Below are 21,290 nucleotides of genomic sequence, written 5' to 3'. Positions count from 1 at the left end.
TCCATTTGATCCTGGGGATTTTTTCTTAGGAAGTTCATTGATAACATTCAATTTCTTTTCCTAAAATTTATTTTTAATAAGAATATTTTATTTTATTTATTTTAATTTAATCTATTATTCCATTTATTTATTTTCAAGTTTTTTATTAATTTATTTTTAATAAGTAAATATGCAAATATATTCATATTATATTATTTTATAATTATAAATTTATGACTATCAATATATAAATGTATTTATTTATTATTATAATTATATTATATATAAATTATATATTACATTATAAATGTATAAATAAATTATAGTTATAAATAAAATATATAAAAATATGTATAAATATATAAATAAGATATAAAATAAAAACTTAATTTTATTAATTTAATAAAAATTTAATAAAAATAATAAAAGAAATTTAATAAGAAAAAAGTTATTTTAGCATTTTATTTCTTCTTTTAATCTGGGTAATTTATATTTTTGTGGATATTCATTTATTTCATTTAGATTGTTAAATTTATTGGCATATAATTGGGTAAAATGGCTCCTAATAATTGTCTTAATTTGCTCATCATTGGTGGTAAATTCGCTCCTTTTATGTTTGATACTAGTAATTTGGTTTTCTTCTTTCCTTTTATAATCAAATTAACCAATAGTTTATTTTGTTAATTTTTTTTCATAAAACAAGTTTCTAATTTTATTTATTATTTCAATGGTTGTGGTTTTTGTTTTTTTTTTTTAACTTTCAATTTTACTGATCTCTCTTTTGTTTTCAAGATTTCCAATTCGGTGTTTTAAAAATTTGTTCATTTTCTAGTTTTTTTTTAATTGCATGCCCAATTCTTTGAACTGTTCTTCCTCTATTTTATAGATGTAAGCAATTAGAGATATAAGATTTCTTCTAAATACCACTTTCCCTGCATCCCATAAATTTTGGTATGTTGTCATTTTCTTTAATGAAGTAATTGATTTTTTTTTATCATTTCTTCTTTGCTCCACTTGTTTTTTAGGATTAGATAATTTAATTTCCAATTAATTTTTAACCTCTCCATTATTGGATATAATTTTTATTGCATTATGATCTGCAAAGGATGCATTTACTATTTCTGCTTTTCTGCATTTGGTTGTGAGATTTTTCTGTCCTAATGCATGGTCTGTTTTTGTGTTGATACCATATACTGCTGAGAAAAAGATATATTCCCATTCAGTTTTCTCCTGAGATCTATTATATCTAACTTTTTCAGAATTTATATTCACCTCCTTCACTTCTTTCTTGTTTATTTTTTGGTTAGATTTATCTAGTTCTGAAAGGAGAAAGTTGAGATCCTCCACTAGTATAGTTTTATTATTTATTTCTTCCTGTAAGTCATTTAACTTCTCTTCAAAAATTTAGATGTTATATCATTTGGTGCATATTTGTTTATTATTGATATGACTTTGTTGTCTATGATAGTTTCCTTGTTTATCTCTTTTAATTAGATCTATTTTTGCATTTTCTTTGTCTATGACTATGATTACTACCCCTGCTTTCTTTGCTTCAGCTGAAGCATAATAGATTCTACTCCAGCCCCTTACCTTTACCCTGTGTGTATCTCTCTGCTTTAAATAATATTTCTTGTAAACAACACATTATTATATTATAGGATTCTGGTTTTTAATCTATCTGCTTCTGTTTTATAGTTGAGTTCATCCTATTCACATGGATAGTTATCATTGTATTTCCTTCCATGCTATTTTTCACTTGTTTATCCCTTTTCTTTTCCCTCCTCACAAATGTTTTATTTCTAATAACCACCTCTCCCATTATACTGTCCCTTTTATCAGTCCCCTTCTCCCCTTCTATTATCCTCATCCATTTTTACTTCTTTATAGGATAAAATAGATTTCTGTAAACACCTGAGTGTGTATGTTATTACTTCTTTGAACCACTTTTGATGAGAATACAGATTCAAGCTTTGCCTGCACCCCAGCGCCTAGCTTCCCTTCCATCATAATAGCTTTTTCATGCCTCTTTTATGTGGGATAATTCATCCCCATTTAATCCTTACCCCCTCCTTCTTCTTCCAGTGCCATTTTCTCTCACTCCTTTATTTTTTGGGAGGGTATCATCCCATCAAAGTCACCTTATATTTACACCCTCTATCTACATATATTTCTTTCAATTGCTCTTATAGTAATAAAGTTGTTAAGAGCTACAACTATTATCTTGCCATACAAAAATATAAACAGCTTATCTTTATTGAATTTCTTATGTTTTCTCTTTCTTATTTCTTTTTTTTTTTTTTTTTTTTTACCTTTTTATAGCCTTACATTTGGAAGTCAAATTTTTTATGTAGTTCTGGTCCTTTAATCAGAAATGTTTGAAAGTCCTCTATTTCATTAAATATCCATTCCCCTTTCTGAAAGATTATATTCAATTTTGCTGGATAGGTGATTTTTTTGTTTAATTCTAACTTCTTTGCCTTTGATATATCATATTCCAAATCCTCCAGTTCTTTAATGTGGAAGGTGTAAATCCTGTGTAATCTTGACTGTAGTTTTTGAATTGTTTCTTTTTTAATGCTTGCAACAGTTTCTACTTGATCTGTGAGCTCTGAAATTTAACTATCATATTCCTGGAAATTTTCATTTTGTAATTTCTTGCAGGTGGTGATCAGTGGATTCTTTCAATTCCTATTTTGCCCTTTGGTTCTAATATACCAAGGTAGTTTTCTTTGACAATTTCTTGAAAGATCTTGTCCACACTTTTTTTTATTGTGGTTTACATAGTCTAATAATTCTTATATTATCTGTCCTGGTTCTGGTTTTTAGATCAATTGTTTTTCTAATGGAAAATTTCACATTTTCTTCTTTTTTTATGTTTTTGATTTTGTTTTGTTATATCTTGATATCATTAGTTTCCCACTTGTTCAATTCTGATTTTTTTAAGGAAATATTTTTTCAGTCAACTTTTGTACTTCCTTTTCCATTTGATCAATGCTATTTTGAGGGGAGTTATGTTCCTTGGTAAATTTTTATAATCTTTTCCCATACTATTGACTTTTCCTCATATTTCTTGTATTATTTTCATTTATTTTTCCATTTTTTCTTCTACTTCTCTAATTTGCTTTTTTAAATCCTCTTAAAGTTCTTCCAGGAATTCTTTTAGGGCCTGAGCTCAAATTACATTTTTCTTTGAGGTTTTATATATAAGCATTAGACACTATTGTTTTCTTCTCAGTTTATGCCTTGATCCTTCCTATTACCATTGTAACTTTCTATAGTCAAGTGGGGTTTTTTTGGTTTTTGCTGACTTAAAAAAATTTTTTTTTTGATTTGGTGAAGTGAGATTCTGATCCTGTACTGTCATAAGATTTCTGTCCTGGGGCTCTGGTTTTTACTGTTGACTTTCACTGGGCTTCAGGGCTTAGCTGCTTGCTTTCTCTGGAGGGCAAGTTTCCTTTTTGGCTTGTGATGGAGGGTAGAGTCTCTCCAATGATCTCCCCTGTGTGTGGAGTTTAGCAGGTGCCCTGCTCCATGGCCAGGGGCAGGGCTTTTCTACTGGGTTCTTAAAGGTAGCAGAGTCTTTCTAATGGCTGAACCTGAAGGAGGGATCTTGTTGGTCTGCAGAGGCAAGGTTGCTCAAAAACCTGGATTTCCCTGCTGGTAGTCCCTAGGCTTGGGGTCTCTCTGTTGATCAGCCCCAGAGCAGGGTTTCATTACTGGTCATCAATAGAGTCAAGGCTGGCTGGTTTGTGCTGGAGGTGGGGTTGCTAGGATGGGGTCTTGCTGAGTTGCACAGACTGCTCATTTACCCCTAGGTCTGCTGACTTGCAGAAGGGTAGGACCTTACTGGTGATTGCCCCAGGTTTGGAGGCTTGCCTCAGGCCCCATACTGGAACTGCTACTACTGCAACTACCCTTGTACCTCACTCTTTTCCCATTCTAGTAAGACAAATTTTTCCTTCTATGCTGATAAGCAATTTCTTTGTTTCTAAATCAATTCGGAGGCAATTTTCTACTTGTTTGTAGGGGAATTTGGGGGGTCTTCAGAAGGTTCTTTCCTCACTCTGCTATCTTGACACAAGTTTATTAAAAGCCAGGAACACTGCTTTTAATTATGACTAATTCCTTACACTGTGAGGAAGTTTCTGAGACTTCTTTGTCAGGATTTTAAGAAGAGCTGTAGGATAGAGGAAGTAGTTTAGGAAGTTCAGAAGTCTCAGGGCCACAGACACAGGAAGGTGAGTGGACACGGACCCCTCCCGACAATCCCATGCCCCCAGACTCCGATCCTCAGCCTATAGGTCTCTGTGAAACTAAATTCTCTTTCCCCTCCTGAAGTGCAAACAATGTACACAGTTTTCATGGCTCTGCTTCCTGGCAGGGGAAGGAATGTGGGCGAGGTTGGGCAGGGATGTTAAGGAAAGGGTAAGGAGTAGATTATTTACTTGGCTAACTAAGGAGTTGAAGAGGAGAATGTCATTAACACATGTGTGTATATCTACCTATGTATTTTCAGATATGTATGTATATATGTCAATGGCCTTTCTCAGACCTCCTCTTGCTCAGCTTTCATCTCCGTACTGAGCACTGGGAAGCACCCCTCCTTACTGTGGAACAGTACCTGTGATTCAAGCTGAAGAGGAGGTCTGAAAGAGCATTTCCCCCTTCAGTAACCCGTGGAGAAGGGAACAGCCAAAGGAAGGCACTATGACAGAATGGGGAAAGTCCCCTAAAGAAGGAGTTGTGGGTGAAGATGAGATCTCATTCCTGTCTATTCCTTTTCCCCAAGGCAGGGACTTTTTCACAGAGTGCTATAAGACTGGGAGCACTAACTGTCTCAGGGAGTCTCTTGCGTCTACAGATGGCGCGGTCCCACTTGCATCCTTCCATTCCCCAGCCCCGGGGCTGGGGAGCTCAGAAGGCAGCCTGCGTCCTGTTGAGCCTCTGTATGGCCGCTGTGTATATCCTTGGGGAATCTGCTGCCTTCACTCTCCAGTGGCTGCTGTTCTACTTCACCAGTGTACAAGTGGGGCTGCTGCTGAAGGGGGCTTACTGCCTGGCCGAGGAACTCTATCACATTCAATCCAGGTGAGCTGGATAGAGGGGATAGAACATGGGTCCTGGGACTTAAGAAATATGTCTGATAAAAGAATTATCTAAGTGGCACAATGGATAGAGAACGCCAAGCCTCGCATCAGGAAGATTCAGTTTCCTGAGTTAAAATTTGACCTCAGACAAACTAGATATATGACCCTGAGTAAGTCACTTAATCCTGTTTTTCTCAGTCTCCTCATCTGTCAAATGAGCTAGAAAAGGAAATGGCAAGCCATTCCAGTATCTTTGCTAAGAAAATTCCAATTGGGGTTACAAAGAGGCAGAATAACGCAACAATTTAGAGTCAGGAAGACACAAGTTCAAATCCTGCCTTAGATATTTACCCGCTGTGAGACCTAGACAAGTCAACCTCTATCAACCTTAACTTCCTTATCTGTAAAATGAAGATATTAATAGCACCTACTCCCATGGTTATTGCAAAAATTAAATGCTATATAATGCTATTTATTGTTATTAATATCTTCCATACCTGCCTTTTATCTACTACTTCTACCTTTTACCTTCAAATCCCTCCTAAGCATCTCCCTTTCTTTTTTCCTCTCTTTCCCTCATAGTCTTACCTATTGCCTGCTTTACTGGGAGACAGCATCCTTCTCTTTTACTTTACATGACTCTCCTCTGGAAAGAGATATAACTGTACTCATTCACACATGGAACTAGTCCAAGCCTAAAAATTCTTACTTTTATCTAAGTTCAGTCTTTCCTGAGACCCCTTCCCACCAAAATCCACTCTCTCCTGAACCTTGAAAAAAAAAGGGGGAAGTCAAGGAAAAAATAGCAGGCCTCCCAGGGCTTATTCTTCTCTCTTCCCTTTCTTACTTCTCTTTATCCCCATATTCCTGCATCAGCAAAATTTCCATTCATAGGGTAGTAAGAAGCAGAAACAGCTTCTCAGAGGTCTTAGCTCATACTAACTACATCCTTGCAGTGGAGTAAGAGCCGAGATTCAGGGCTAGTCAGGTCGAATCTATGAGTCCTATCCTAGGCCATGAATGCATGTCAAGCCTGGGTATGTACCACCTTCACTTCTCTTTTCTTCGTGTGTCCCTCCAGGTACCAAGGTAGTTACTGGCAGGCAATACAAGCCTGTATTCGCTACCCACTCCAGCGGATCTCTCTGTTGCTACTCTCGGGATATTTCTGTGTTACTCTCTTTAATAAGCCAAACCCATCACTCACCTGGACTTTTGCCTTATTGGGTCTTTCTCATGCCCTGAGCTTCATCCTAGGACTCCAGGTACAAAATATGGAGCAGGTGGATTTGGAAAAGGGGAGGTAGAAGGGCATTTGGTACTAAATCAGGAGGGAGGGAGTCAGTGTTACTGTGTCTGCTCCTATCTAGGAAAGCCTAGGAATGGCTATTGACAAAACTGTGTGTTTTTTAAATGAGAATTTATTTTTGAGGCTTCAGTTACTCAATGCGAAGCAGCTAGAGGTGCCACCTGATGGTAGCTGAGAACCAGAAGATGAATGAGCTCTGGTTAGGGGTGAGTGACTCTCCTGAGATGGACTCTTCTCCTCAGTACTCATGACAGGGTCTACTCTTTCCTGCAGAACTTGACATCAGCTGAGATCTCTGAAGTCTGTGAAAAGAAACATCTTAATGTGGCCCATGGACTGGCCTGGTCATATTATATCGGGTACTTGAAGCTGATCCTGCCTGGTGAGCAGCCCTCCCCATTTCATCTTTTCCAACCTCCATCTCAAAGATCCCTCCAGACAATAACAAGAACTCTTTACCTGTCTAAAGTGTTTCATGCTTTCCAAAGTGCATATGTCAGCTCATTTATTACTCATAAAACTCTTGGGAGGCAGACAGGGCAGGTATAATTATCCCCATTTTATAGACAAAGAAATAGGCTATAGTGGTAAAGTGAATTGTCCAAGATCCAAGGGAGCGTAGTGATGGATACAAGTTTCTAACCCAGAAGGGAGGCAAGGAGTAAGGAGGGAAGTAGAAAGGGTTGTCTCCCAATTCCTAGGTTAAGTCCCACTGTTCCCTGTTGCCTTCTCATCAAATCCTAGAGAGGACTGGAGAGAGTCTCAGATATTGAATAACCATCCATCAAAACCACTAAGGGGGAGTGAAATGCAGGGACAAATAAACCTCCATTACAAGGATGTAGCTGGGCCGCAGTCATCACTTCTGAAGAGCTGGGCTTGCTTCTTACTGTCCCATGGATATTATATTTCCTGGTGTAAGAATATGGGAGGGGAAAGAAGTAAGAACAGAAAGAGAGAAGAATAATCCCTGGAGGGCTGCTATTCTCTCCTTGACTTTTTTTTCAAGATTGGGAAAGAGTGGATTTTATTTTTCTGCTTTTTTGGTAGGAAGTCTCAGGAGAGACTGAGCTTCAGAGTACTTTCAGGTTTGAACTAGTTTCATGTGTAAATGAGTGAAGTTACATCTCTTTCTATACAAGTCATATAAAAAATTAAAATTATTTTTTAAAAGAGTCATGTAAGGCAAAAGTGTCTTGCTATAATAGCAGGATGAAGTCTTCCACCATTCCATATACATGTATATACACACACCTGCAGTTAGGTGGGTCCACTAAAGAAGTCAGTTGTCAAAATACTCTGAGATACTCTGCAATCAAATCCTAGCTCTTCCATTTACTACTTCCATGAGGTTGGTCAGGTCACTTTGTCCCTCTTGGCCCTTCTTCTCTAAGGTGAGACAATTGGACTAGATGACCCTCAAGATCCAGGATCCTATGACAGCCCACTAACTTTCTGGGGATGTGATGGGCATCAGGAAAATAGAGATAACTTTCCCTTCATCTTTCTTCCTTTTTTTCCTCTGTGGTTGTCTCCTTGTTGGAATGACTTTGCTGTTGGTGTATCAGGGCTCCAGACCCGAATCCAAATTTATAATCAGTTCAACAAGGATGTCTTGAGGAGTCCTGAGGGCCATCGGCTCCACATCCTCATCCCTCTGGATTGCTCGGTCCCTGACAACCTGAGTCAGGTTGATCCCAACATTCAATTCCTTCAAGAACTACCCCAGCACAGACTTGACCGGGCAGGTATTAAAGGCAGGATCTATACCAACAGCATCTATAAAATCTCGGAAGATGGGCAGCCGGTGAGTAATAATTAATGCCTCGTGAGCAAAGAGAGGAATAGAGAAATGATAAGACGGGGAAAAATGGGGACAGGGATGAAATATGGAAATATGATCTTCTGTTCTCATGGCAAGACCCTTAGGATTCTGTGTTCCTGGACTCAGCTCTGTCCACAATTCCTTTTGTAATCTTGAGTTGCTCACTTCGCCATCAGGGTTTTCCCAAGACTCAGCTCCAAAAGCTTGAAGAATGAACATCAGAAGCGCTATAGACTTCAGAGTATAGAATAGTTCCTTCACACTCCCCGCCCTGCAGGGACCTCTGGTCATTGTTGAACCACAATATTTGCTCAGTCTGGCTAAGAATCTCAACTGTGTGAGTCTGTTGGAATCTTTACAAATTGTTAAGTCATTAGAATTGATAGAGATAATAATTATCTAATTTAGCATGGTTTTGGGCCAGAACCTGAAACAAGGTCCAAACATCTCCTTGTAAGATCAGCTCAGTGATACTGAACCATGCTAAATTAGATAATTATTATCTCTATCAACTCTAATGACTTAACAGTTTGTAAAAATTCCAACATGAGTCCCCTCTGAAAAGACCCCTCACAGGAGGTAATGAGTAAGAACAACAAGTGCCAGATAAAAAGTCAGGAGCAAAGAGTTCACAGTCAGTACCCCAGTCTGGCTTCCTGGCAGAGCAGAAATAAACTAACAAAGACCATAATGGCCCTAGAAGCCTGTGTTTGCCAGCTAAGGTGGGTGTAGGGATGGGGTCCAGATGGAGACATCCATGGAGATGGAGATAGGCTATAGTGCCAAGGACACTGGGGACAAAAGCTGTAGCTGCCATTGCCACATAAAAGGAGACCATCCTACCTTTCTTTCTACCCTTACAGGCAGAAGTCTGTGTCCTGGAGTTTGCCACCCCATTGCAGACCCTATTTGCCATGTCCCAGGATGCTCGGGCTGGCTTTAGCCGGGAGGACCGCCTGGAGCAAGCCAAACTTTTCTGCAGGACCCTGGAAGACATCCTTGAGGATGCCCCAGAGGCTCGAGACTGCTGCCGCCTGGTTGTGTACCAAGGTGAGGTTGTCCTCAGGCTAGGGAGAACTTGTAAGGAGAAACAAGAAACAGCTGAGCCTTACTGAAGAAGCAGGAGGCTATGATATTAGCTGTGTAATCATGGGCAAGTTTTAAACCTGAGTTTCACCTCTAAAATAGGAAAAATTAAAGGGATGACAATACTCGCACCACTTCTCACACTGGATTATTGAGACAAAGTTCTGTGAAGTGCTCTAAAAATGAATTAGTAGCCTTAGTGAAGGAACACTGGGTCTGAAGTTAGGAAGGCCTGAATTCAAATTTGACTTCAGACACTTAAGTATATGACCTGAGGGCAAATCATTTTACTTCTTTTTGCTTCAGTTTGCTGATCTGTAAAAGGGTATAATAGTACCTATCTCCCAAGGTTATTATGAGATCAAATGAGACAATATTTGTGAAGCACTTAGCACAGTGACTGACACATAGTTGATGCTTAATAAATGCTTGTTTCCTTCCTTCCTTCTCATTTTACTGATGAGGAAATTGAGGCTGGGAGAATTTAAATGACTCATCTATGGTCATACAGATAAGCCTTAGAACTGGGATTCTAAACTAGGTGTCCTCACCATAAATTCAGGATCTTTTCTTTTCCTTTCTTCTTTCCTTCCACAAATACTCTGCTTCATCTTGGAAGAAAGGGCCACAGGGCAGGTTTCCTCAAAAACCAGGAATATTGCCCTCCAAGGAATCTCAATTTGGAACTGAACAATATGGGCTTAGAAAAGTGGGAAGTGTTCCCTGGATCGCAGAAGGTTCTGGTTCTTCTAGTATTGATTCTCCATCCAGATCCAGGGCTCAATTTCCCCACTTAGAACATTACAAAGTTGGACTTGATTTTTCAAGTCCCTCACAGCATCACTATTCAATAATTATGTTTTTCTGTGGCTCTAGGGGACCCTTGCTCCATATTTATTGGATGCTTTTAGAGGTGGGTAGATTTTCTAGCCACCAGGATATAAGAATAGGCATCTTTCTTGTGTCCTAAGAGTGAATGGTATGTGCACATTTAAATTTTTTTAATCTGTGAACAATCATTTATTTATTTCCTGTAAGTCTGTTCACGATATTGGAGATACACAGAAATATATTTCCTTCCCTCAAAATAATCAAATCCTATTTTTAGAAACAAAAAATGTATATGAAACAATTAGAAAACTGTTAATTTGAGTTCAATATGTCTTGGATGAATAGACTAGTCCATAGAGTTCATATGTAATATGTACAATAGGAATTATAAAAAGGGGAACCCCTAAAGGAATTGGAATTCAATTTAACATGCATTTTGAGTACCTTTTCCTTTTCCCTTTGAATGAAACACACTGCTTTAGTTGGGCACATTTAATTGTTCATGTCTGCGTTCATGTGTGCTTGCATGTATGAACAAATGTTCCTGTGCACTTAGCACATGTAGTCACTTAAATGTTTATTGATCTAATGTTTGATTTCTCTCTCTAGAACCTGAGGATAAAGCTGTAAGCAACTTCTCCTTGTCTAAAGAGATTCTTCGTCACCTGCGTCAGGAACGGCAAGAAGAGTTTGCTATAAGGCCTAAAAGGGCTATGACTGTGGCCACAGCCTCCACCTTGTCCCAGGAGCCTCAACTTCTCATCAGTGGAATGGAGCAACCACTCTCCCTCCGTACTGATGGTTTCTAAGCAACTACCTTCTTCCCCAACTTATAACCTGGAGTAACCAGGAATCAGAAGGACCTTCTGCTCCCAAACCCAAGAGACCCTGACTCTGGTCCTCTTGTCAGTCCACCGGCTCTAGGTAGACACTTTCAACCACTAGATGCCTGGGAATGCTGCTGACCCCTCTGACCATTCACTGAGAACAATTTGGAACAGAAATATCCCCTGCTAGACTCTTGTTCATCCTCCCCATCCTTAATTCTGGGACCTGGAACTGCTAAACCTGGGCTTCTTTACCTTTTCTGTATTCTGGACCCCTTTGGCAGTGTGGTAACCCTATGAACTCCCTTCTTAAAATGCATAAAATAAAACATACAGGTTTATACCAATTATATCCAAATATAGTTTTAAAATATTTAAAAAATCAAACCCATAGCTTAAGAAGCCTTATACTAGAGAGTTTGTCAGGCAAACATCCCTCTCTCTTTTCTGTTGCTGTCTTAAATAGGGATAGATACTCAGTGATACATGTCTCAGAGACCAAGTAGTTACGAAATGCAAGGTGATGTACCACAGACCTCTCCTTTCTTTTCAGGAGAGTCATGCAGCTGACCTCTAGTAGATTTCATATATATATATATTAGCAGTACTTTGTTTTTATTTGAATTTTTTCTTTCTGGGGAAAACATGTATTTTACAGTATTAGTAAATATGGTAATATGATTATATCAATTGGTGAACTCAGTATATTCTGGAATGTTGGAATACTATCATACCCAATGTAATATGCAACAATAGCAAAAGAGAGAAGAATACATTAGATTAGGACATTTTATGTTTAAAAATACTCATTGCAGTAGCTTTTGAATTTTTATTTCAAATTTTTTCTGAGATTTTATTAAATCAAGTCATTGAACTTGATCATTTTGTTACTACAGAAAAACAAGGGCATTTTATTATTGTAACATCTTTCATTTCTGATTTTAGTTGATTATCTTATTCTTCTCATGTTTTGTAAGTTTTCATGTGGATAAAATGTTTAAAAAATTTTGTAGCACATTTTTTTGTTTTCACAGTGAGAAATATAGAAAATAAATGTCTATGACATCAGGCCTACTTTTCTATTTTCATTATCAGAAAAATCTTAATACTTATAAAGAAAATAAATTAGGCACAACAATTACAACACAATATTTTTAAAATTGGGAGTGTTCATTTTTGATGTCTTTAGGAAGATATATGAATACTGAATCAATGCACTGCATTTTGGACTAATATTTGACAATCAACTTTGAGTCCCTTACTAGGATCACACAATTAACAAGTATCCTATCTATATCTAGAACACAGGCCAGTTGTTTCCCAGTCTAGTGATCTCTCCACTATGCCATTGTGGGGTGACACATGAAGCATCCCATCATCTCCTTTATTCTAATTGGCAGTGGATTGGCTCATTTATCAACCTTCCCACGCACACTGTATGCCATTACAAATCTCATTTTTCTATGACACCACTACTTACTGGGCCCTCTTTGAACACTGGGATTAATTCTGCCTAAGTGTCTTTGTTCACACTACTCTTCCTTTTGTAATGGCTCAGTTCTCAGGACCTCCATGAGGCCTTCTCTCCAATTGTTCTAATCTGTAAGCATCTCGAGGACAGGGATACATTTCCCAGCATTTAGCACGGAGTGGCTGCTCAGGGTTTATCGACAACTCCACAGAATGGGCTTTAGGAGAGAACTTTGAGGGAATAGAAGGAAGAGACCTTTCAAAAATAAAGCCTTCTTGTCTTTTCCTTTTGCCCCTTTAGCATCTTATCCAGTTCATCTGCTGTCCTCTCCTAGGTTCAGCGCTTCCTCTACTTCTTCCAGCAAGGACCCTTCCCCATTCACACCTATAACAGGGCTTTTCCTTTTCCTTTTCTGGGAAGCTTTTATAATGAATCTGTATGCTCTGAGGGAGAGGGTCAAAGGCTGGCCTGCTGGACTCCTGGCAGAGGTCTTGTGTGTTTGTGTGTGTTGTACACAATAATCAAACAATAATCAAACTCTTCTAATCTTTTTCCCCTTCGAAGAAAAGGGAAGGGTAGTGGTCAATCCTGGCTTCTTATACATAAGTCTGGAGCCTCTTGGTGTGGAGGGATATTTAAGTGTTTAGCAATATCTAGCAGATTTGTTTTGATGACCTCTATAAAAGTAGAGTTGAATAGGAAGTATTGGTTCTAAGAGCATGGAGGAGAAAGGGAAATGGATATTTTCCTTTCATTCATGGTTCAATGTTAAAAACTAGCTGCCAATGTCAACTCTAACAGATCTGCGAAAGGTAGGACTTGAGTGGAACTTGGAAAATGAAAAAAGGTCCTAAAGGGGGTCATTTTTCCAGGCATACGTTACTCTACTATAATGTATGGGCAAAGGAAATTAGAAGAAGAAGGAAAGTGGGGAGGAAATAGATGAGAAAAGGAAATAAAGGAAGACAATTCAGAGGCCTGAGGATCACTGGATGGGGGAGAGGAATGGAACAAGGATTAGGGAGGGGAAGTGTTAGAAGTACATCAACTGTGGCATATTTCCAGGGAGACCCCCAACTCTGCATTTATTTTTCTAATCCCAGGAAGGAGACTCCTAAAATCATCAGTTCAGGCAAGAAATCCCTCTTGTCCATTCTCCTTTGTCCTTGAAGTTCAGAGCTCCTATTCCCTTTCCTATTAAATTTTCATCCAACTTTTTTCTCTTTCTTTGGTGGTAAGGGGAAATCTTCAGATTTGCTCCTCATAGATAAGTAAGCTCCATGATGCTGGAATGGGTGCAGAGGCTGGTAGCAGCAGGCCAAGGCTGAGCTTCCATGTAGTTCTCTTGGGGTCCATTTGCAAGTTGGGAGCCCAGTGCCTTCCAATGAATGAGATGAATACCACCTTCTTGTTTTGGGGTTGGGGGCTCCCGAGGGAGAGTAAATTGGACCTTTCGTAGCTCCGGACCAAAGTGGACAACCATGATGATGCAGATAGCCAATAAGACGAAAAGGGCTACGATGACAGCAAGCAGGGGCAGCCCATCTCCTTTTGGCCCATTTTGATGTCCTCCCAGAGGGCCAAAACAATTTGGGGAATATTGTTCAGCAGAGCTGTTCATCACTGGAAAAGGAAGGGGCAAGAAGACAACCTGCCAATGGGGAAGAAGTCAGAATGGACAATGGGGCAGAAAAAGGAGAAATTTTAAGGAGAAGAAAAAGCAAAGACTCTGATCAAAGTCAAGACCTTGACCAAGAATGGAGGAAAAAGATCAAGATGAAGACATTACAAAGAGTGAAAGTCACATAAAGACAGGCAGAGAGGGACAAATTGAAAAACTTTGTTATTGCCTTGCAAATTGAGTATCAACCCACTAAAACCTGTTCTCTGCCTTCCTGCCTGCTCACAGTCCTCCTTATGTCTATAGTTAAGATGGGATGAGAGCTGGGATTCCAACCAGTATTTCCTTTCTCAAAATCCCAGTATCTTTTTAACTATACAACCCCCACACACTTCACTTGGAACAACTTGGGAATCATAGTGATATCTACTTCAGGATTCTCCATGTATCCTCCTTTTCTTCATCCTGTGCAATGGGCACCTATTTCTATTGCTATGTTAACTGGCAACAGGTAAGGTGAGGGGAAGAGGCAGGAAAAAATGTCCTTGTTCCATAAAGGAAAAAAAGGAACAGTAATTCCCAGGAGTCCATGTCTTTAGTCTCCTCTTGTGCTCAGGGACCATGTGAGAAGGCCAGGGAGCAGCTTGAGATCTCCCTCCCCCCTCCCTTCCACTGCCAGAATCTAAAGTTTCCTCCATTCTCTTGTCATAGAATTCAGAATGAGAGAAAAGGAAGAGGCCCCCTGTGCCAGAGAGGGGGCAGGGTGATGAGAGGACAAGCAGTCCCTCAAGAAGGGCAATCCTGGGGGGAGGGGAGGGTAGGAGGGTACCTGATTATCCTGGTCTAGGAGTAAAAACATGAGGACGCTCAAGGTGCATCTTCAAGGTTGGAAGGCTCCTGGGAGACCAAAAGTGTGGTAGAAGTTAATTGGTTTCCCAAAGGGCTGGCTTCCCTAACCCTAAAGCTGCCACGTCTGATAAACACACACACACACACACACACACACACACACACACCCTTTTCACATAAAACACACCCTCATTCTCCCGCGCTTTCACTTCCCCATTAGGTTCTTTGTCATGGAGCTGTGACACCCTGAGATGTCTGTTTGCTTCTAGTTCTTACTCACTCAATATTGGTCTATTTCCTCCCACCCCTTTGGTCTGAAGTTCATTTACAAGAGGAAAATAATGCCTTTATCTTTGTTCTCTTTCTATCTCTCTATTTCCTTCTGTCTCCTTTTCAGGCTCCCTTTCTCCTGCTTTTTCTTTCTGTCTTGGTTACTTACCCTTTTTGTCTCCATTTCTGTATGTCTCTATATTTGTCTCTCATTCCAGTCTCTCACTTTGTTTCCATATCTCTCCCCCTCCCTCTCTTTCTCTCCCCCTCTCTCCTCTCTCTTCCCCACCACCTCTCTCTCTCTCTTCTCTCTCTCTCTCTCTCCTTTCTCTCTCTCTCTCTTACCCTCTCTCTCTCTCTCTCTCTTCTCTCTTTCCTTTCTCTCTCTCTCTCTTCTCTCTCCTTTCTCTCTCTCTCTCTCCTTTCTCTCTCTCTCTTCTCTTTCTCTCCTCTCTCTCTTTCTCTTTCTCTCTCTCTCTCTCTCCTCTCTCTCTCTTCTCTCTCTCTCTCTCTCTCTCTCTCTCTCTCTCTCTCTCTCTCTCTCTCTCTCTTCTCTTTCTCTCTCTCTCTCCTCTCTCTCTTTCTCTTTCTCTCTCTCTCTCTCTCTCTCTCTCTCTCTCTCTCTCTCTCTCTCTCTCTCTCTCTCTCTCTCTCTCCTTTCTCTCTCTCTCTCTCTCTTCTCTCTCTCTCTCTCTCTCTCTCTCTCCTTTCTCTTTCTCTCTCTCTCTCTCCTTTCTCTCTCTCTCTCTCTCCTTTCTCTCTCTCTTTCTTTCTCTCTCTCTCTCTCTCGCTCTTGCTCTTGCTCTCGCTCTCGCTCTTGCTTTTTTTTCTCTCCCTTCCCAGCAAGGTGGTTAGAGTCCAGGACCTGGAATCAAAAAGGTTTCAGACACTTGTTAACTATATGAACTTAGAAAAGTAATTTAACCTCTGTTTGCCTCAGCCTCCTCAGCTATAAAATGGGAATCAAAATAATATCTACCTCCTAGAGTTGTTATGAGAATCAAATGAAATAATATTTATAAAGTGTTTGCAGGGCACATAGTAAGTGCTACATAAATATTAGCTATTATTATTCCAGATGGCTTTCTTTTTGCTCTCTGCCTCTCTTGATTACTGTATTTCTATCTCTCCTTCTTTGTCTTCTGTAGCTCCTTATAGTACTTTAACCAAGGTTAAAGTTTCTTCCAATGAATGAGATGAATACCACCTTCTTGTTTTGGAGTTGGGAGCTCCCGAGGGAGAGTAAATTGGACCTTTCATAGCTCTGGACCAAAGTGGACAACCATGATGATGCAGATAGCCAATAAGACAAAAAGGGCTACGATGACAGCAAGCAGGGGCAGCCCATCTCCTTTTGGCCCATTCTGATGTCCTCTCAGAGGGCCAAAACAATTTTCCCCCAATACTAGGGCAGTCTTTACAGTCAACATCCCCCACCAGATAATGACTCTTTATACCAAGAGAAAGAGACTTGTGTATTTCATTCACTTTTCACTTTTCTAGGAAGAAAGGAAATTCATTTTATTTTGAATAAGATAATGAACATGTGTGCCTCTATATATGTTTATTCATTTTCAAAATTCTCATTTTGAATTTCAATATCTTTGAATTTCAAAGCATTTCAAAATGCTCATAAAGTTTTCTCTTGTCTCTGGAAAGTTGTTTTTCAGGAAAAGTTTTGACTCCAAAGAGACCCCTTTTCCCATCCCCCATTTCCCTTTCCACCTCCACATCAGAATACCAGACCCGGAGAGCTGGAAAACACCGTGGGAAAGCCCAGCTCTGAGATGAAGACTGTTTGTCTCTAAAGAACTTTGCTCTCAGGAAACAAAGCCCAGCCAAATTGTCCCTCACTCTGACACCTGGAAAACTGCAGCATCTTTCCACTGACACATAAGCCAGTTGCACAGTACCCACATAGGCCAAGGCTAAACTATCAGTTCTCAGAAACGTGGGAGATGATTGGCTGAGCCAGCTCTGAAGTCACAACGCTGCTTCCTCTTCCAAGCACCAATTAGAAGGCGGTGTTAACAGGAACAATCCCAGCCTCTTTTCCTATCACCGCTGAACGAACAACCATGCTTATAGGAAATCTCCATTCTGCCACTGTGTAGGATCCTGGATCTCTGGCCAATACTGTTCCTCACTAGGAAAGGGCCAGCGGTCAGGTTCTCCCTGGCTACAGGTCATCAAGAGTGTCCCACTGCTTAACACAGTCACTTATCCCACACAAACAGTAAATGAACAAAATGTGCTGTGGACTTCTGTTCTGAATGGAGAATAATTGATAGCTGACATCAGTCAGGAAGACCTGTTCTGCCTGTGACACATAATGTTTTTGTGACCCCAAACCATTTAACTTCTCATTGTCCCAAGAAATTCTTAAGACTCTTAAGTTTCATATCAGGTACATTTGTAGAGGAATTTTCTACACCTGACATTCCCTATTACAATGAAATTACAGTTCTGGTCCAAGGGAAAAAAATATTACAGGCACTGTGCTATTAGGCATTCAGATCACAAATACACTGAACAGATAATCCCTTCCCTTAAGGAATTTACATTGTATCAAAGCAAAACTCTTAATTCCTTACCCTTTTGGAGTGACTTCCTACTAATCAAAATTGTGAGACATCTAAAAGGTCATGGAGTCTTGGGAAGAGAATGCAACCCTAATCTAACCAGAGAGTTCTCTGAGTTTTATCTGAGAAGTATACTCTTTTTTAGGAAAAAAGTCTTTACAGGGAACAGGGACTAGATACTAGCTCTCTTATTCTCTCTAATTCTGTGTTTGCATTTTTGTTTCTATTTCTCTTGTTGAAGAGTCTCATATATTTCATGGCAGGGAACCATCTCTTATTTAGAAAGAAGCAAAACAAAAAGCAAAATCTGAGATTAATCTTTCTTGTCTGAAGAAAGCTTTGCCATAGTAAAAATGAAACCAAGGATAGACAGTTTACTACTTGTGTCTTTCTGCCATTTTTCCTAGCTGGACTCAGGAACACTTAGTCCATTCTCTTCTTCTGGTCTTCCACATTCCAGGTGAGAAGAGGTCTCTTCTATATTCCAGAGCAAGAAAGGAGAAGACCCTTTTGTTTTAGATAGGCTTCTAGAAGTGTACAGACTAAGGAACAAAACTTTTATCTTCTCCTAACCCTCCATAGATGAGATGGAACTTCGAAAATAAGGATTAAAGAAAGAAACTGTCCCTCTCAACCAATAGATACATCTTTAACAGGCTCACTTAAGCTTTGATTACCTCAGGATTCTCACCTGTAAAATGATAATAATATCATCAGGGTTGTTGTGATATAACATTTGTCAAAAGCATTTAGCATAATATCTGGCACATAGTGACACTATATAAACACTTATTCTCTCCTTTCCCTTTATTGTGAATTTTAAAAATACTTCCATAACGCTTTTAAAATCTCTTTAAAAAAAATATATAACTATTCCCTCTCCTTCTCCAAATTCTTCTAGTTTTGAAGAAAAGGGGTGGGGGGAAATCTTATAATAAACACAGAAGAAACAAATCTATACATTGGCCACATCCAAAAATGCACGTCCTATTCTGTGCTTTGATTCTATAACTTCTCTGTCAAGAGGTAAGAAGCATGATTAATCATTAGTCCTTTGGAGTTACAGCTGGTCATTGAATTTGTTGGAATGTCAATGTCTTCCAAAGTTGTTTTTCTTTTCAATGTTGTTGTTTTGAAACATTCTTTTTTTTTTTTTTTAGTTTTTAACATTTACATGTATAAATTTTTGATTTCCAATTTTTTCCTTCTTCCCCATGCCTTCCTCCTCCCCAAGACAGCAAGCAATCTGATATAGATTATACATGTATAATTATATTAGACACATATCCACAATGTTGTTATATCATATATATTGCTCTCTTGTTCTCATTCACACTCCTTCAATTCATGCAAATCTTTTGGTTTTTTCTAAGTAACCCACTTCCAAAAAACGTGAGGTGTTTATTGCTATTTATACATATATATATATATATATTATTCTAGACTGGTAGCATGTTGATCTCAATGTAAAACTGAAAATCTGTGTTAAGAAACTTAGACAGAATGCCCAAAATTCTTCAGGATAGACAGATGGACTGAGGACACTTTACAGAAATGACAAGTACGGGAAACTCATTGTATCATATCCTTATTTACTTGAACTAGAATACCAGAATGTACTTCCAATGTAATTCTTTTTCTCTTAATTTGAGTTAAAAAATCTTCTATTCCCAGCTAAAGAACTCATTCACTCTTATATATTCTTTTAATTTGTATACTTTCTATTTCTGTTTGATGTTTGCTTGAATAAATAGGCTTATTTTTGTATAACTAGTATAATATGGAAAGAAGCCAACGTTGTAAGTATAAACTAAGGGATAACTTCCTTTTAAGAGTGGCCAGGGAAGCTGCTTTCTTTCTGAACTTAGACTTGTAACCCTAGGCCAGAGATATTTAAAGGAAATGATTCTAGTCTAGTACTTCTCTCAGATTGGAGGAAAGAGTGCCCATTCTTAGTATTTTTTCAGGACCTTACCTAGTCCATCCCCTAAGCTAGGGCACAGATGTAGCCCATTTCTCTCCTTTTCTCTACAGGGATGAACCAAGTCTCAGATAATATTTAACTATGTCACCCATGACTAAATTGCTTTCTAGAATGACTGAAACAATTCACAGCTACACCAACAGTGTAGCTCTTTTTCTGCAACCCCTCCAATAGTTGTCATTTTCTATTTTTTGTTTTTCATCTTTACCAGTCTGATAGAATTTCAGTACTGTTTTAATTTAAATTTTCTTTATTATTTTTAGTCATTTGGAGCATTTTTTCATATGGTTATTGAAAGTTGAACTTCATTCTTTGACAACTGCTTGTTTATATTCTTTCATATCTTAACTATCAGGAATGGTGGTTGTTCTTATGCATTTGAATCAATTCCCTTTATGTCTTAGATAACAGACTTTTATCAGAAAATCTTGATTTTTTTTTAAGAGACATATTTCCATAGTTGTCATGTTGTGCAAGAAAAATCAAACCAAAAAGAAAAAAAAAAAACATGAGAAAGAAAAAAAAAGTGAAAATGTTATTCTTTGATCCACATTCGGTCTCCATAGTTCTCTCTCTGGATACAGATGGTTCTTCCATCACAAGTCTATTGGAATATACCTCATTGCTGAAAAAACCCAAAGAGTTGATCATCACATAATCTTGCTACTGTGTATAATGTTTTCTTAGTTCTGTTTACTTCACTTAGCATCAGTTCATATATTTCCAGCCTTTTCTGAAATCAGCCTGCTGCTCATTTCTTATAAAACAATGATATTCCATTACATTCATGTACCATAACTTATTCAGCCATTCTCCATCTGAATGGTATACATTCAATTTCCAATTTCTTGTCACTACAAAAAAGGATGCTACATTTTTAGATATGTGGGTCCTTTTCCTTCCTTTCTTTCTATATATCTTTGGGACATAGACCCAGTAGAGAACCCAATTTAGATACTGCAGGATCAAAGTGCATGCACAGCCTTATAGCCCTTTGGGCATAGTTCTCTCCAGAATGGTTGGATCATTTCACAACTCCACCAACAATATTTTGTGTCCCAATTTTCCTGCATCCCTTCCAATATTTATCACCATCTTTTCCTGCCATCTTAGCCAATCTGAGAAGTGTGAAGTGGTACCTTAGAGCTTTCTTAATTGATGGAATAGATTTTTTTTTAATGCTTCTTCTTGCAACTTCTAAGAAGAGCTCCAAAATAAGATCTACATTTAAAAAGCCATAGGAAATCTTGGGGACAGATTCCAAGAAGAATTTCCCAATTGGAGTAGAAATCTAAGACAAAATGGTATAGAATTTGGAACACAAGAAAAAGAAAAGTGGGCAATTGGGTCACTTATCTTCATAAAAATTTCTTCCCCATCTCTAGGGGCTAAGTTTTTGGCCAACAATGCCTTACATCCTTCTAGCTCCAGGCTGGACTAGCACAACTTAATGGAACCCACCCCCTTCCATTTCCCCCCCCCCATCCCCACCCCCTTTGGATCCAATCTGTTTCCTTCTATTCTTTAACAGGAAGCTCCCAGAGAGCCAGCTACCCCCAATCCCAGCCC

General features: G+C 38.8%; 2 protein-coding genes across 3 annotated transcripts; one reads left to right on the top strand and one right to left on the bottom strand.

The window, feature by feature from the left end:
- Positions 1-467: 467 nt before the first annotated feature.
- On the top strand, positions 468-12,012 carry STING1 (stimulator of interferon response cGAMP interactor 1). Its single transcript, XM_051978517.1, has 6 exons — positions 468-5,067; positions 6,148-6,331; positions 6,649-6,757; positions 7,944-8,182; positions 9,064-9,250; positions 10,727-12,012. Exons 1-6 carry the CDS (start codon positions 4,733-4,735, stop codon positions 10,924-10,926), a joined length of 1,254 nt encoding a protein of 417 aa, XP_051834477.1. The 5' UTR covers positions 468-4,732; the 3' UTR covers positions 10,927-12,012.
- Positions 11,763-15,038, bottom strand: SMIM33 (small integral membrane protein 33). Of its 2 annotated transcripts, none has more exons than XM_051978518.1 (2): positions 14,866-15,038; positions 11,763-14,066 (listed from the first exon to the last, which is right to left on the bottom strand). In XM_051978518.1, the coding sequence occupies exons 1-2, from the start codon at positions 14,893-14,895 to the stop codon at positions 13,677-13,679; spliced, it is 420 nt and encodes a 139-aa protein (XP_051834478.1). In that variant the 5' UTR covers positions 14,896-15,038; the 3' UTR covers positions 11,763-13,676. The 2 variants fall into 2 exon arrangements, 1 of the variants encoding a protein (XP_051834478.1); XR_007950761.1 differs by having other exon boundaries at positions 14,053-14,161.
- Between the last annotated feature and the right edge of the window lie 6,252 nt (positions 15,039-21,290).

The sequence above is a fragment of the Antechinus flavipes genome, chromosome 2, assembly GCF_016432865.1.
Source record: "Antechinus flavipes isolate AdamAnt ecotype Samford, QLD, Australia chromosome 2, AdamAnt_v2, whole genome shotgun sequence".
Lineage (NCBI taxonomy): Eukaryota > Metazoa > Chordata > Mammalia > Dasyuromorphia > Dasyuridae > Antechinus > Antechinus flavipes.
Note: the sequence above shows the minus strand (reverse complement) of the source record. Positions and strands in the feature narration are given on the sequence as shown.